This window comes from Mesoplodon mirus (genome assembly GCF_964341445.2).
Source record: "Mesoplodon mirus genome assembly, chromosome: 10".
Taxonomy (NCBI): domain Eukaryota; kingdom Metazoa; phylum Chordata; class Mammalia; order Artiodactyla; family Ziphiidae; genus Mesoplodon; species Mesoplodon mirus.
This window is the reverse complement of record NC_138986.1, coordinates 98,322,884-98,340,095: the sequence shown is the minus strand read 5'-3', so window position 1 is coordinate 98,340,095 and position 17,212 is coordinate 98,322,884. Positions and strand designations below refer to the sequence as shown.

The 17,212-nt window shown below is 39.4% G+C and overlaps 1 protein-coding gene across 1 annotated transcript in view; it reads left to right on the top strand.

Annotated features, from left to right (window-relative positions):
• ME1 (malic enzyme 1) overlaps positions 1-17,212 on the top strand; it is a 194,015-nt gene that overhangs the window by 17,550 nt on the left and 159,253 nt on the right. Inside the window, exon 2 of the mRNA XM_082633355.1 lies at positions 12,623-12,756. Coding sequence (XP_082489481.1) covers positions 12,623-12,756 — 134 coding nt within the window. The remainder of the gene's footprint in view (positions 1-12,622; positions 12,757-17,212) is intronic.

Genomic DNA, 17,212 nt, shown 5'->3' with positions numbered 1-17,212 from the left:
TTCTTGAGTTTTTCAGTTTATGTTTTGTGCTAAAATTGATAAGTTTTTAGCCATTATTTCTCCAAATGTTTTTTTTTTTTTTCTCTGCTTTTGGATTCTGTTGAAATAAATGTTTGGCCTTTTGGTATTGTCCCACAGGTCTCTGAGGCTCTGACTTTTTTTTCAGTCTTTTTTTTTCTTTTTTCTTTTCAGATGGTTAATTTCTGATTATCTCTCTTTAAGTTAATTGAGTCTCTGCTCTTATACCTCATTTCTGTTCTTGAGAACATCCAATGAATATTTTATTTCAGTTATTGTATTTTTCAGTTCTGAAATTTCCATTAGGATTTTTATAGCTTTTCTTTCTTGGCCAAGACTTTTTATCTTTCCATTTGTTTCAAAATGTTTGGCCCTTATGGTTTGCGGCATAGTTGCAATAACATTGTAAGTCTTCATGTGATAATTCCATTGTATGTGTCATCTGAGGACTGGCGTTTGTCGATTTTTTTCCTTTGAGAATTAACAGTTTCCTGTTTCTTTATATGCTGAATAATTTTTGCATGTATTCTGGATATTTGCATATTAGGAGAATCTAGGTTTTGGTTAAATCCTCAAGGGAATGCTGTCCTTTTTAGTTTTTTGCAGCCACTCAACCTGGTTAGGTCAGTTTGAAAGTTGGACTCATCTTCTGTGGCTTGTGGTTCCAGTATCAATTATGTTTTCAAACCCTACTTTGTAGTTCTGCTTGGATCTGTTCATCATGTGCATTGCTTAGTGGCCAGTGTAGGATCTATGCAGTGGTTTACTCTATAGTTTAGTTCTGAGGTCCTTTGTTAGGCTGTTTAAGATCAGATCTATACATGCATAGCTTAGAGGTGACCTCAGGAGTTTATATACAACTTTACGAGATTACTTTCTTGAGTTTCCTTTTCTCTGTGTTCTTTCTGATACTTTTTGTCTTCTTGAGGTCCCCCCTTTCCAGCCCAGTAGCCAGAAAACAGTGCCTTTAGTTTCCCTGCTCTGCTATGTGTTTCCTCCAGGTGCGTTTGTATCTGGGGCCAAGTTTTACTGGAAGACAGAGAAAAATGCAACAGACATTTGACCCATGATCTTGGGACCATTGCTCCTTTGGTTAAGAAGAATTGTTTTCCTCCCTCAGAATTTTAGACATCTGCAGTGGCTCCTGCCATCCACTATGGGATTGCCTGGGGGTTGGGACTGGAGGGAATGGAAAATAATAGTGAACTTCCCTCCTTGGTGACCTTTAAAAGAGTACCCTTTTCTGATTCTTGGACCAGAAAGAGAAATCTTCGGTTGGCACTCTTTTTGCCTGCACTCAGTTGCATTCCCAGCTTTTGTGCTGCTTTTTTTTTTTTTTTTTTTTTTTTTTTTTGCGGTATGCGGGCCTCTCACTGTTGTGGCCTCTCCTGTTGCGGAGCACAGGCTCCGGACGCGCAGGCCCAGCGGCCATGGCTCACGGGCCCAGCCGCTCCGCGGCATGTGGGATCTTCCCTGACCGGGGCACGAACCCATGTCCCCTGCATCGGCAGGCGGACTCTCAACCACTGCGCCACCAGGGAAGCCCTGTGCTGCTTTTTGAGTCAAGGCCAGTTGATTACAGAGGGATATGAAAAAAAAAAGCCAGGTCATACTGGAGGGCAAACTCCAAGAAATGTCACTGATGCTTTGGTGGTACCTTGGATTCTGGTCTTCTTCCCCAGTTCTTTTCCTACCATTTATGCTTCAGAGTTTTCACATGGCTGCTTATTGGATTTAGTGGGAGAGACAAGAAAAAGTATGCTTATACCATCTTGCACAGGACCAGAACCCTTAGATTGTTATTTTAAAGGTGTGAATGTGTGAAACTAAGTCTAACTTAAGATTTTAAGTTTCAGGGGAAAAAAAAATGGAGGAATCAGCTCTCAAATGTTTATTCACATTTTTTTTGGCCCATTTTACTGAGGACATATTTTCTACAGCCAAATAAATATTAGTAATAAAGGTTATTCTGTGGAAAATGGTTCATTTCTATGTAGAGTTCTATGGAAATATTTCTGTATTCTAAGGATTTAGAAAGATGATTGGTTTTTTTTTTTTTTTTTTTTTACATCTATATAGTACTTCACTTCTGTTCCTCTTCATGTTATGATGAAAAAAACACTACAGAAATTACAGTATTCAGTGTTCCTTGGTGGAGGTGGGTTGCAGGGTGGTTATGCTGGTTTGTATTATAGCTTCATCTTTCAACATAGTTGCTCATAGGCCCTGGAATATAGTTACGTATTCTGCAAAAAAAGTTTATTGAAGGGATAAATGAGGGATCATTCTTGAAGTCATTCTTATAGCTCTGTTCTACCTTTCAGATGTGGCCATAACCTCTCCACAGGTCACATGCCACTTGAGGGATGTTTATGCTGTTGGGTGTGTGTTGGAGAACCTCTTCCCTTTAGTGAGTATAAGGATGACCAGTGTATCGTTTAGAATTAGACTTTGCTACATATAACAAAGAAAAAACAACAAAACAGCAGTGACTCACTTAAGACCTAGCTTATTTCTCTTTCACACATGAAGGAACTTAGAGGTAGACAGTCTGGGGCTGTTTGGTGGGTCCACAGAGTCATCTGGGACGTTGCTGCTCTACCGTCTTCAAGAGCACTTCTTGGTCCTAACCAGCTCTAGGTTTATAGACGTCATATACTCTTTCCAAGCTGGCTGCTGGAAGAAATGAGAGGAACACAAGAAGGCCTCCTTTCCAGTGGAGTCAGCTTTCTTTAAGGAGCCTTTCCCACAATGCACACAGCACTTCTGCTTCCATATCTTTGCTCAGGACTTTGTCACATGACCGCATCTCACTCCAGGGGAGTCTGGAATGGTAGTCTTTCACCTGATACATGACTACCCTACATAATATTAGGATTTTCTTGCTGGGGAGGAAAGGGAGAACAGATGTTACAGTAGGCAACTGGCCGTCTCTGCCCAAGCCACAGCTGCCGGAAACGTAAGGATGGCGATTTAACCGATGTAAATAAGAAATATGATCATCTTATTCTTGGAAAATGAGTTAAATGGTTCTTAATATGTATGAATATCCTTACAGGTTCACTGTATAAAAATAAATATACAAACATTTGACAAGTTTGTTTCCCTCCCATTTCTGTGCCCCGGCTAGCTGTTTTCCTTTTCTGGAGGCAACTGCTGCTTCTGGTGACCAGGGTTTCCATTATAGACCAGAAATATTCTACAAAGCGTGTTTTAAAATATTGTTTGAAGTTAATTTTCATATGTTAAGTTGTCATTGATGTAGGGTATGAATTCCGTAGTGTGGTGGAGAGGAGGTGGTGGTATACAGAGAACGGGCGCAGTTGGGGGGATGTGTGTGAATCAGGCGGAGTCGTGGGCCCCAGCTGAGTCCATTGTTAGTCGCCTGGTACTCGGAAACTGGTTCTGAAGCATGGCTTTTTCTTTCTTCACTGAGCCACCCTGAGCATCGGGCTTCCTCAGTGTAGGAGCCACAGTACTGTGTGGGGACTGCTGCCAGCTCCCTGGTAGCATTTTCACGAAACGGCATAACTCACCAGGAAGACAACAGCGACAACTAGAGTTAAGGTTTAAAACTTTGCCTCGTCAACAGGGCTTGCCTCTTTATCATTCTTCCCACAGCTGATGTTCCCTTCACTCTGCTCTCTCCAGGAAGCCACGCTTTTCTGCATCGGGGTTTGTGCCTCTCTTTCCGGCATTACCACCTCCGGCGTTTCAGCTGGTCAACCCCTCCTCTTCTACTTGCCCTTAGATCTCAGTTGAACCTCACTGCTCAGTGAGCTCTTCCTTTTTAACCCTCCAGATGAACTTAGATCTTAAGTTTTGCCTTTTCTTTCCCCCGTACTTACCACATTGTTATTTTAGAGTTATTTGTGTAGCTATTCCTATTATATCCTGTTAAGCTCTCTGGACTGCAAACTTCATGAAGCTTTGAACCCCATTTAGCATGTCAGTGTTCCATTGGTTTACTGCCTGTAAGCATTGTGAGCATTCACTCAACAAATACGTGTTGAAAAATATTTGGTGAGCGTGCTGATTAATTTTGTATCAACTTGACTGGGCCACTGGGTGCCCAGATGTTTGGTCAGACATTATTTGGGGTATGTCTAGGAGGGTGTCTCTGGATGAGATTAACATTTGAATTGGTAGACTGAGTGAAGCACACTTCCATCCCTCATGTGGGTGGGCCTCATTCAATCAGTTGAAGGCCTGGATAGAACAAAAGGGCTGACCCTCCTGTGAGTAAGAGGGAACCCCTCTTGCTGGACTGCCTACAGGCTGGGACATCAGTTTTTTCCTACCTTTGGACCTGAACGGAATCTTTGGCTCTTTCTGGGTCTTGAACCTACTGGCCTTCACACTAGGACCATACTATTGGCACTGCTGGTTTCTCCAGCCGTTGAACTTGGACTAGACCTACACCATTGGCTCTCCAAGTCTCCAGCCTGCCGACTTCAGATCTGGAGACTTGTCGGCTTCCATAATTTCAATGTCTTATAGTAAATTTCTCCATATGTATGATGTATATTCATACACCCTACTGGCTCTGTTCCTCTGGAGAACCCTGATCAATACAGTGAGCTTCACAATCTTCCATAAAATAACTCTGAGAGGAGAAAAAATGTTTCTGAAAATCTCAACTGTGGATCTGAAGTAAGAAAGCCATCTTGTGGTATTTCTGGGAATATCATGTGAAGTATACATCCCTTAGGACACTGAAGCATAATTCTCTGCAATAGTTCTTAACATATTTTTTGCCGAAGTCCCCTTTGGAAATTTGGTGAAGTCTGTGACTCCTTAAATCACTGGTTTAAATAAATAGTGTTTTAAGTAAATAGTGTTACAAAAGAAACTGGTTATATTGAAATATAGATATCAGAATATTGAAAAATAAATGTGGGATATTATAAGATATATTCCTCTTTATCAAAGACTTAATTAGCAAGACAATATATTTAAATACGGGCAATTTAAAATAAAATTTTATTTTGTAAAGAGGTCAGTATGAAGGTCATCGATATGACTAGACTGTATGCCTGTTCATGTTATAAAACCACCATATTTTGGGTCTAAAACTACTGTAATTTCAAAGTGATGATAAACATAAATGATATTTCAAGATACATGCCACAGATGTAATGTGATATGAAAATATTTGTTATTTCTATTTATGACATAATCACAGGAACTATTACTATTTCTCCTGTCTTCTCCCTTCTTTTATAATGGAAGGAAACACTACATTTCATACAGTTAGTGAGAAAAGATGTCCACATTTAAAGATTCCTGAATTATACCCACTGATTCCTTGAGGGTCTGTGATTATTAGGTCCTTAGACCTCAGGTTCAGAACCTTTGGTAGGGATCTAAATTGGATCTTCACAAAAAGTAATGACAGGGTCTCTAAAAACTGATTCTTAAATTCAGGAGTTTTCTGACAATACCAAGAATGTGAAGAATAAAAGTCAGTATTTACTTTGCTCTTGTATATTCATGGTTTTGTTTTAAAAGTTATTATTAGTAACTCACACATTTTTATCAATATAATACTTTATAATTCACATAGGATGCAAAAATATCTGGTCTCATTTTATCCTCTCAACAACCAAACGAGACACACATAACATGCACATATACTGTGTGTTCCATATGTTTGATTACTCCTATTTAGTAGTTGCACAAGTTGAGGAGAGTCTGCATTTAACCCCAAGCACTTTAAGTACCTGCTCAAAATCATAGTGTTAAATAATATCTACCTGTGAATCAAACTTGGGTCTGAATCCAGATAGTATGCTTTATAGACTTATATTGCCATGAATTCATATTTGCTAGTGAATTATGTGTGTAAATTTAAAGTGTATGGATTAATGGAACCTATAATATATTCAAAATATACTAGACAGCTGCCTACAACAAAGAATTATCTAGACCAAAATGTCACTAGTGCTGAGGTTGAGAAACCCTTGTTTAGATGAAGGCACTTTAAAAAAATCCCCACAAACTCTAGCACTTAGGCTGACAGGTAGAAATGTCTTTTTGTCATACCAAGTTGATCTTGAATGCCTGGTCCAAAGTCATTTTAAAAAGCTGTTACAAATGGATTAATTTAATAAAATAATCTAATGTATGTGTGGAAAGCACAGTTGTTATTTGAGAGATTTCAAATCGTGAGCACTCTGTATAAGTGCACATACTAAAAAATTTTAGTTTGAATTTGAATTAGGTGTGTTGGTTATTCAAAATAGAGCTACAGAGAACTGAACCACATGAAACTGAAAAGTTGTTTCAGATCCATATATTTATCCATTTGTTTATTTAAAATTGATTGAGGCACTGCTCCATCCTGATGTTGGATTAGGTGCTGTTATACAGATATGAATAGCATAGTGCCTGTCCTCCAGAAGCACCTAGATCTCTGGGTGAAATAGTAGTTAAACAGAAATAATGAAATATGGGAAGTTCCATGATAGAAGTACGTGGTGCTGTAGGAGAACATTGGAGGACACCTCCCTAACCCAGAGAGAAGGAGGAAGGCCACCATTCAGGAATCGGCAAGGGTCATTTACAAATTCATGTGTAATTTAATTGGTAACTCAGTGTATTGAATTGCTGTCTACTTTGAGGCTGTAGATTCTTCTGCTACCTCAGAGAGGGAGGAAATCAAATGAAGACCCAGTAGACAGTTATCTTGTGGTCCTGATCTTTCTGGTTCACTGTCTTGAGTATTCGCTTTCCATATTATCATAGGCATATTTAGAGGGTTTTGTCTGAGTCACATGTATAATATATTTGTTAGAATAGCGTAAATGTCCATGTGATTACTAGAGACTCTTCTGGCGATGGGTATTACCCATTTGGTTTGGATTATTCATATACATTTCAATCCATGATCTTAGACTTGGTTTTATCGTTTGTGTACATTGATAGTTTCAATAGTTTATTAAGAATTACCAGTCTGCTTACTTAACAGGGACTTTTCTCTACTGTGAAATTTGCCTTAAAACTTCTTTGAGAGCAATAGAACTCCATCCTGCTGAAAGGATTTTGAAACCTTATTAATGATTTTAAGACTTATGTTTGGAAAATGTAGTGTTGACATTGATGGTTAACAATTTCTCAGCCTTATAAGGAATCTATAAAGTTCTGACTTTTAAGTTAGAAATACTTGAACTAATTAAACATCTCATCTGATATTTTAAAAATCCTTTTGCTCTCTTAGGTAGAGGTGTTCTTTCTTTTTTAAAATTGGGCAAACATCACTTAAACTACAATGTAGTTATACTTGCTTATATCCTGTAATACCTAGATGAAATAAGTTTGGGGTGTTGTACAATTATGATATTTTCTTATAAGTTTTAGGGTATCTAGGGCCAAGTGTATTTTAGATATGTTTTTATAATCATTACTTATATCAGTTTAAATTACTTTATATCAGATATCTGTAAGAATTAATTGCTATGTAATAAAGCCAAATATTTTTTCTTAAAGATGTTAATATATTATTGATTTTAAATAATTGATTTTTCTGTCTCTTAAAGGAGACTATTACCAGAGAACTTGATTGCACAGCTGAATGCATTCAAAATAATCATGATTATTTTTCTGATGTAAACTTTACCTTGGAAATGTATATTCCATCTGGCTGATGGTTTTTTTGAAGAAATGAGATTGTATACCACCAGTAAAATTTTAAAAGTTATTATCTATGTTGTCAATTAGAATTTTAAAAAAATCAATTTCAAAGAATAATTTTTGACAATCTGGAAGACTTGGGGGAAGGAACCATTCAGTAGAATGTGTCCAGGCAAATGTCCAATATCTCTTCTCATTCTATAGATATGAAATATGCACGTAAACTATGTTAATACATTTGAAATTGTTATATTTAAAACTAAAGCTCAACTTGATGTCTTTATTTCAGAACAATAAATAATAAAAATGTAAAGGTCTCTCCTTTCGTACTCTTTACATATAAACAATTTCTCCCCAAAATTACTGTCAACAAAATTCTAAAACATTTTTTCATAAGACCTTTTAGGACAGATATGCCATATTATCTGTAATGTCACATTTATCGAATCTGTATGTAGTTCAGTCAAAATCATAAATTATGAAAAAAATTTGGAAAAGAAATCGAAGACAAATTAGCTTTTAAAAAAGGTATTTTAAAATTTGGAATGTGAAATACATCCATAATTTGCTAAGCAAACTTTAAGTCATTTTAATTATATTCTTTTTCAAATAAGGAGCTAATTAGCTGCTGAATTGATTTTTTTATAGAACCTAATAAAATTCAGCACAGTGAAATTCACTCTTTCTGGTGTATTCTTCTCTTAGTTTTGACAAGTGTACAATGTTGTGTAACCAGTGCCACAATCAAGAAAAGTTCCACCACCTCGAAAATATTCCCTCGTGCTGCCCCTTTGTAGTCAACTCTTCTCTCCACTCCCCGACCCGAGAACTGATCTTTTTAATCCTTATAATTTTGCTGCTTCCAGAATCTCAAATAAATGAAACCATGCAGTATGTAACCTTTTGAGTCTGGCTTCTTTCATTAGTATAATGCATTTGCAGTTCATCTATGTTTCTTGTTTCAGTAGTTTTTCTCTTTTTTTTACTATTGAGTAATATTCTTGTGTACCAATGTAGCTTAGTTGTTTCAGGTTTTTTGCGATTATTTCTTTCCACTGTCTTTTCTACTTCTTTAAGCCTTCTTTCTTCACTTTTCTGCTTTGGCTTCTCCGAAACATATAATAGCAACTGTATAGTTATAGCAAATCAGTAATTGATTAATGATTTATTAATGATTAATGTGTTAATCCAACACATTTTTTGTTGATCACCTACAAAGTGACGGGTATTATTCTGGACACTAGGGATTCACTGTTTGAATAAAACATACAAACATCTCTGTCCTAATATGATTATGGCTTCAAACATTAAAATTAATGAATTCTGTTATCATAATGCATTACCATACGTGTAGAGATTATCTTAAAGATTTTTGTGATTTAGGTAATGTTTTCCTTTTTGCCATTCAGCTTGATTATTTTTAGTCATTATACAGGGAAAAAAGAAAAACTACTGAAGTTTGTTGGAAACATTAAAGACTGTTAGTGTGGAATATAGATCCTATTTGTTCTGTTTTTATGGCAATAGTTTCTAATAAATTACTCAGGACAAAGTTTCTTTCTCAGTTATGTTTGCTCTGTGCAAACATGGTTTCTAATATAAGTCTCCTGTTATGCCAGGAATTTTGTTTTCATTTTTGCTTGAGAGTCTCAGTTTTCTCAAGAAGATATACATAGATTAATTAGTAGAGTCTAGAAGAATAGTTGTCCTGTTTGTTGCCCTCAGCAGTGAAACAACATACCATTCTGCTGTCTAGGGATCCAGTCCAAAAGGTTTTTTAAGGAGGAAGGAAAGTAAAAGAAAGAAAAAGAGAAAAACAGGGTTGAACCTAGAGTGTATGAGAACACTTTTAGGTAATTAGAATCATAGGTGATCTGGAAACCTAATATATGTATAGCTAAGCTTTTCAACTACATAAAAGACTTAGTAGAAGTCATTTGAAAGTTAGAACCTGCATGTGTACTTTGGATACACTGTCCTTTGTTGGATAGGCCCTGCAGGAGAACCCTAAGGTAAAAATTCTTTGAAACAGGTATGTTACCTCAACTTTTTAATAAGGAGAATGTATTAAGTTAGGCTGTCACTGTCAAGTTTTAGATGTAACTGACCTGTTTATAAATTTCTACAAAATATATTAATATGTCTCTGTTAGTATGAAAAAATGCAATAGAGAGCCAGGATTATTACATTATTCAAAATTCAACTTATTGTTTCTCTGAATACTTTTTGGGAAGCTGCTGGTTGGTAGGAATCACATTGATGTGTCATTCTTAAAACTGCCGTATATATTTAACATTTTTCAGGGGTTTTAAGATTTAAGTTTACATATTCATTGATTTTTTAAAAATTCACAGAGTAGTAATAGGATATGAATCCAGTCATAGGACTTTAACTCTTTAACTTGGCCCAGTTCTTCAGATTTCTAAGCCCTAGTGGTTTGTTTGTTTTTGTCTAAGAGTTGAATTGGTACTTTAGTGCGTGTTGGAAAATTTGGCTAACAGCCTATGGGAGTTTGTAGTTACTAAACATCAAAGAATATAGCAAGAGATATCCAGGTGGCGTTATCATTTACATGGCATAAGGTATGGTAAACCTGTTAGACTGAGGAATTGTTTCAGACCAAACATTGGAAAATTCATGTAAAAAGACTGGCTAATGACACCAATAAATGAGTTATTGCCATTATAAAGTGAAAGAACGAGCATATGTTAGTACTTCCAATAATGAGCCTTTTTCTCAGAATATCGATATTTTGTTTATTATTTTTACAGGCAGATTTTCAAGGGCATAACATTCAAAAGTTTGCTGCTTCTTCACATATATTCATATGTTTTTGAGACTTTAACTTCAGCCTAGCTTTTTTCCCATTTTTAATTTCCAAGTTTTCATTTCAAGCTAGAGAAAAGTCTATTGTTTTCTTTTTCAAATACATTACTGTATATAATTCTGCTTCATTTCTAGGAAGCAGACATTTTACATTATATCTTTATATTTTAAAGTATTTTACTTTATGTCCTTATAAAAAGTTTTACTTTATATCTTTATAACAAGTTGTACCTTTAGCAGGTAAAGTATGCCTTCCATTTTGTAGATTCCTTTTTCACAAAAACATCCCTTTCTGGTTACTTTAAATTTTAAATGTAATTTTACCAGGCTTGATAGGCTAATCAGTTTCCTGAGCAGCAGTTCTAATGTTTTTAAAATTTTAATGTAAGTCTCTAAAATGTTTAAAACTTTCTATTTTGTTTATCTTGCACATTACTGAGGTCTAATTATGTCAGTTACTGTTCTGAGCACTAGGGATAAAGCAGTGAAAAAAAACCAGACAAAATTCTCTGACCTTGTGGGGTTTGCATTCTGGTGGGGACACAAACCACAAATGAAAAAGAAAATAGCATGGAAGGGTTCTAGCAACACCGCAGTGTCTCCTGGTGCGGACGGGGACTCCAGGCAGAGGATAGAGAGGCTGCGCTGGTCCGCTGTGCTCCAGGCATCTGGGAGGGGGTGATGGCACCAGGCAGGGCTGGACACCCTGGATTATCCTCTCGGAGGGGGACCATCCTGCTGCTGTCCACATGTATTAGAACTCCAGAGGACTTCCGGCTGGGCATGTAACGGGGCTTTTGTAGTGAAGGAGTGGCTGCTGGTGGAGCAAAACATCTTGGAAACAGGCACCAGCCGTGCCGATAGCACGTGGAGCAAACCCGCCCATCATCACATTGGGGCCAGACCCAAAGCAGTCAGTCTAATCGAAGCAGCGTCTTGGGCTTCAGTATCTCCAGGGAGATCCTAATCTTCCAGATTAATGACTACTGGGTTTATCTGCTATTACTTCCCCTCGTATTATATCCTGGCCAGTCTCCTAGGTCCATTCTGGGTTTTTGTTTGCACTCATCAGTTCTATTTTGTTTGCTTGTTTTTGAGCCTCATAGTTCGTAAGCTGTTGTTTTTTACAGTCAGTGTTTGTGTAAACAGATGATGTAGGTATAATAATAAGGCTCGAATGGACTTACTGGGTGAGTCTGGAAAGGCTTTAGAGAGGAGGGAGCGTTTGAGGTATGGCTTGAAAAGAGAGAAGCAGGGAAGGAAGACATTCTTGACTGTGGCATAGTGTAAGAAGAAAGGGGTGCGGCATGTCCAGGCAATGGTGAGAAGTTTTGTGTAACTAAGGAGTGTATAATTAGTGGGAGATAGCTTGGGAGAGGAGTGTTGGAAAAGGTACCTCGGAATCATAGATAAGGCGTCTCCTGACCTATTTTATACATAGAAACACAGCAGGGGACTTCCCTGGTGGTCCAGGGGTTAAGAATCGGTCTTGCAATGCAGGGGACACTGGTTTGATCCTTGGTCGGGGAACTAAGATCACACGTTGCAGGGCAACTAAGCCTGTGCACCGCAACTACTGAGCCCACGCGCTCTGTAGCCTGCACGCCACATCTAGAGAGGAGCCCATGCACTGCAACAAAGAGCCCGCACGCCAGAACGAAAGATCCCGTGTGCCGCAACTAAGATCTGATGCAACCAACCAACCAAGCAACCAACCAACCAACCAACCAACAAATAAATAAATAAATAAAAGAAACACAGCAGGTCGTAGGTGACCTACTCATGTTCATCATTTAAAAACCTTTTGTAATAACTACTATTCATTTTTAAATTTAATGGTACTAATACTGATAATTATGTCTTCTTTCATTCGCGTGGCTTCAGATAATTTCCTCCTATCCATTGCCTGATTTTATCTTAACATTATCTAAGTGACACAGATCTGAAAATATTATCCTAATATTTAAAGGTGAGGAAAGTGAGGTTTGAAGAGATTACATGGTTTACTCAGTCACATGGCTATGCTTGGAGGGATGCCAGATCTTCTGATTTTCAATTCCATATACTTGTTGGATTTATTTGGTGTGTAGATATGCGTTTTGTCCTTTTCCCCCCTTGAATTATCATGTTTTCCTTTTCTCCATAGGACTTGGCTTTTACCCTGGAAGAGAGACAGCAATTGAACATTCATGGATTATTGCCACCTTGCTTCATCAGCCAGGATATCCAGGTCCTTAGAGTAATTAAGAATTTCGAGCATCTGAACTCTGATTTTGACAGGTAACATGTTCCTGAAGGTGATTTTTATATGTCTCATAAGCAACTGTCTAGTTTATTTTTTATCAGATGAGAAAGTTTAAATATTTAGTGCTTTGGAAAGAGTAGCCAACTTTGAGGAGGATTTGCCTGTAAATACAATGATGTTTTGTAAAAAATTTACCCTCTGTAGGAACATCTGAACAAATTAAAATTTTCTAAACTGTATCCTCAGAAAGACAACTTTTCTCTTGTGATAAAGTTGTTGCTATGAAGGTGAATTACTAGGAAATGCCATTCCAAACTAGGTGAAAGTGGCTTTGAATCAGACACTAAGTACATTGTAGGTGAAAGTGCACTTTTTCATCTTCCAAGCGTGGTTCCGACACTTTTGTGAATTTAGGTCACTTACTTTGTTTAGAACCCAGTTTCCATGTCTCTACAAAGATAAAGGTAACAAAGATAAAGGTACCCTTGGGAATTAACTAGCCCTAAGTTGAAATTCTGGCTGTATCTCACTAGAGCAAACCACTACACCCACTGCCATGACCATTGCATGTGCCTTGCCCTCTGCTTTTGACGCTGCCTTTTCATATTAAGGTGTTAGACCCACCTACACCTCAGTTTTTCCATTTGTGGGTTGAAGAGAATAATAGTTATTTGAAAATACTGTTGTGAAGGTTAGAAGAGAGAGCTAACCCAGTACCTAGTAAGTCTTCGTATTAGTCAGGGTTCTCCAGAGAAATAGAACAGATAGGATGTGTGTGTGTGTGTGTGTGTGTGTGTGTGTGTACACATACACATAATGAGAGGGAGGGAGAGGGAGGGAGAGAGAGGGAGGGGTTTATTGATTGATTGATTGATTTTGATTTCAAAGAATTGGCTCAAGTGATTATGGAGGCTTGGTCAGTCCTAAATCTCCAGTTGGAGCCCCAGGGAAGAGCTGCAGTTCAAGTCCAAAGGCAGTCTGCTGGCGGAATTCTTTTTTTGCTCTGGCGTTGGAGGGAAGGCCAGTCTTTGTTCTAGTAAAGTTTTCAGTTGATTGGATGAGGCTCACACACATTATAGAAGGTAATCTGCTTTATTCAAAATACGCCAATTTAAATGTGAATCTCATACAAAAACTGCCTTCACAGAAACATCCAGAATAGTGGACCAAATATCTGGGTGCTGTGTCCTAGCCAAGTTGACACATAAAACTAACCACTCCTTTTCAACTTGGCATCCATGCACGTCTCCTTAAACCAAACTGAATCTCTGCATAAAGACAATAAAAAGTCCTACCTCTGCCTAACATGATAGAACTATCCCAGGTACAACCAAAAACACACTAACTCTTTCCCCAGAAGAGGATGTAAAGCCCTTGGTGATATTTACCTTTCTCCTTGATATCTCTTGACTTCAATACTATGATGTAAAGTTAACTATACAGTTGACCCTTGGGGACTTCCCTGGTGGCACAGTGGTTAGGAATCCAGCTGCCAATGCAGGGGAAATGGGTTCAAACCCTGGTCTGGGAAGATCCCACATGCCTCAGAGCAGCTAAGCCCGTGCACCACGACTACTGAGCCTGAGCTCTAGAGCCTGTACTCCGCAACAAGAGAAGCCACCGCTATGAGAAGCCCACGCACCACAATGAAGAGTAGCCCCCGCTCGCCACAGCTGGAGAGAGCCTGCATGCAGCGATGAAAAAAAAGACCTAATGCAGCCCAAAATAAATATAATAAATAAATAAATATATTTTTAAAAAAGTACAGTTGACCCTTGAACAACATGGGTTTGAACTGTGCAGGTCCACTTACATTTGGATTTTTTTTTTTTTTTTGCTGTACGCGGGCCTCTCACTGTTGTGGCCTCTCCCGTTGCGGAGCACAGGCTCCGGACGCACAGGCTCAGCGGCCATGGCTCACGGGCCCAGCCGCTCCGCGGCATATGGGATCCCCCCAGACCGGGGCACGAACCCGTATCCCCTGCATCGGCAGGCGGACTCTCAACCACTGCGCCACCAGGGAGGCCCCATTTGGATTTTTTTGATAAATGCATCCTACAGTACTACATAATCTGTAGTTGATTGAATCAGATGAGGAACTACAGATATGGAGGGCCAACTATAAGGTTATATGTGGATTTTTGACTATGTGGGAGTCGGCACCCCAATCTCCACATTGTTTGGGGTCAACTGTGTTTAAATACTATGATATAAACTCAGTACATCTTAGGTTACATGATAAAGGGATAAGAGAGGAAAAAATTATATTTGTCTACATATATTTGTATATATATATTATAAATATATATATATATTTATATACACATACACGCAAACATATTCATAACCAAATAAGGAAGGACACACATGGTGATTACAGTCCTCAGTTCTGTAACTGGTCACGTGATCAGAGCTGGTATTGATGACTACCTTCTGCCCCTACCCATTTCACGCTTCGTTTGCCTTCAGCCAATACCTCAGCCAGTCTTTTTTTTTTTTTTTTTTTTTTTTTTTTTGCTGTACACGGGCCTCCCATTGTTGTGGCCTTTCCCGTTGCGGAGCACAGGCTCTGGATGCGCAGGCTCAACGGCCATGGCTCACGGGCCCAGCCGCTCCGCGGCATGTGGGATCTTCCCGGACCGGGGCATGAACCCGTGTCCACTGCATCAGCAGGCAGACTCTCAACCACTGCGCCACCAGGGAAGCCTCTCAGCCAGTCTTGACTCCTTACCTGGTAGAGCGAGCCAAGTCTTTAATTCTGGAGGGTCTGGGCCGTTAGTAGTCCTGTCTGAATTGGGTTGTTGTAGTTTCCCATTGACTTTAATCATGTAGACCCCCTAATGTATCTCTGGTATTCCAGACACCCTCTTCCTTACCTCCATTATGGAGTGGGAGTCCGATTTCCCCTTGAAGTCAGGATTGGTCACCCCAGCCAGCACAGTAACTCCCTTCTTTGCCTGTTAGTTCGGAGGCACATGGTGCCCAAAGTGACCAGGGGCAGTTTTAACTTCCAGTTCAGTGGAATCATTGTCTCCTGGTGGAAACACCCCTCCCTTTAGAATGAACACTTCTAGGCCAGTGGAGCATAATGTCACAGGGACAGGAAGCAGGAATTTTGCTGGCGGGTCACTGGGGGATAATGGTGAGTGGTGCCACTTCCATTTCCACCCCTGTGATTCTGGGACCTGTGAATGCTGGCTATGGGAGAAATAGAACCATATATTGGATGCGGATTCAGAGCATGTATAACCTCCTGGAGTATCTTGCACCAGCTTTACAAGGTGTTGCCACCTAGCTGGTGCTGTAACTGAATCTTCAGAAGGCCATTCCACCATTCTGAAAAGCCAGCTGCTTCAGGATGGTGGGGACATGGTAAGACCAGTGGATTCCAATGAGCAAGGGCCCATTGCCTCAGTTCATTTGCTGTGGAGTGAGTTCCTTGATCAGAAGTCATGCTGGGTGGAATTCAGTGGATGAGGCATTTTGTAAGTCAGAAGCATTGTGTGCAGGGAAAGTAAGTCTTCATACAGAGTGTCTCTTCCAGTAAGAACCAGTGCCATTCCTTCCGTGATGGACGCTGTCCAGTGTAATCAACCTGCCACCAGGTAGCTTGCTGATCACGCCATGGGATGGCGGCATATCAGGGGCTCAGTGTCGGTCCCTGCTGCTGGCGGATGGAACTCTCAGCAGTGTCTGTGGCCAGGTCCGCCTTGGTGCATGGAAGTCCCTGTTGCTGAGCCCATGGGTACTCTCCATCCCTGCCATGGCCACTTCTTTTATGAGCCTGTAAGTGATGACAGGGCAGCTGAGGAAAGAGGCCGACTCAGTTTATTCAGCATGTATATTTGCTGCTTAAATTCCTCCACCGTCCCTTTCACGTATTTCTTAAGTCCTTCCTTCAGCCTCTTCCGTGTTTAGTTTATGTTCTTTTCCTGGGCCATTTTATCAGCTGCCTCCTCGGAGCTAGTGATTGGCATATTTTTATCACAGACTGTCCCTCAAAAGAGTTTTGTTTAATTAATTAATTTATTTATTTTTGGGTGTGTTGGGTCTTTGTTGCTGTGCGTGGGCTTTCTCTAGTTGTGGTGAGCGGGGGCTATTCTTTGTTGTGGTGCTCGGGCTTCTCATTGCGGTGCCTTCTCTTGTTATGGAGCATGGGCTCTAGGCGCTTGGGCTTCAGTTGTTGTGGCTTGCGGGCTCTAGATCGCAGGCTCAGTAGTTGTGGCACGTGGGTTTAATTGCCCCGCGGCATGTGGGATCTTCCTGGACCAGGGATTGAGCCCGTGTCCCCTGCATTGGCAGGTGGGTTCTTAACCACTGTGCCACCAGGGAAGTCCCTGTCCCTCAAATATTTATTGAGTATCAACTCAGTGTCAGGTGCTCTGTGAGATATTGGGATTGTAGATGATGATCTCTGCCCTCACAGAACTTACCTAAATTATTTTTTTTAAATATTTAAAAAAAAGAAGTAAATAATAAAATAATAAGTAA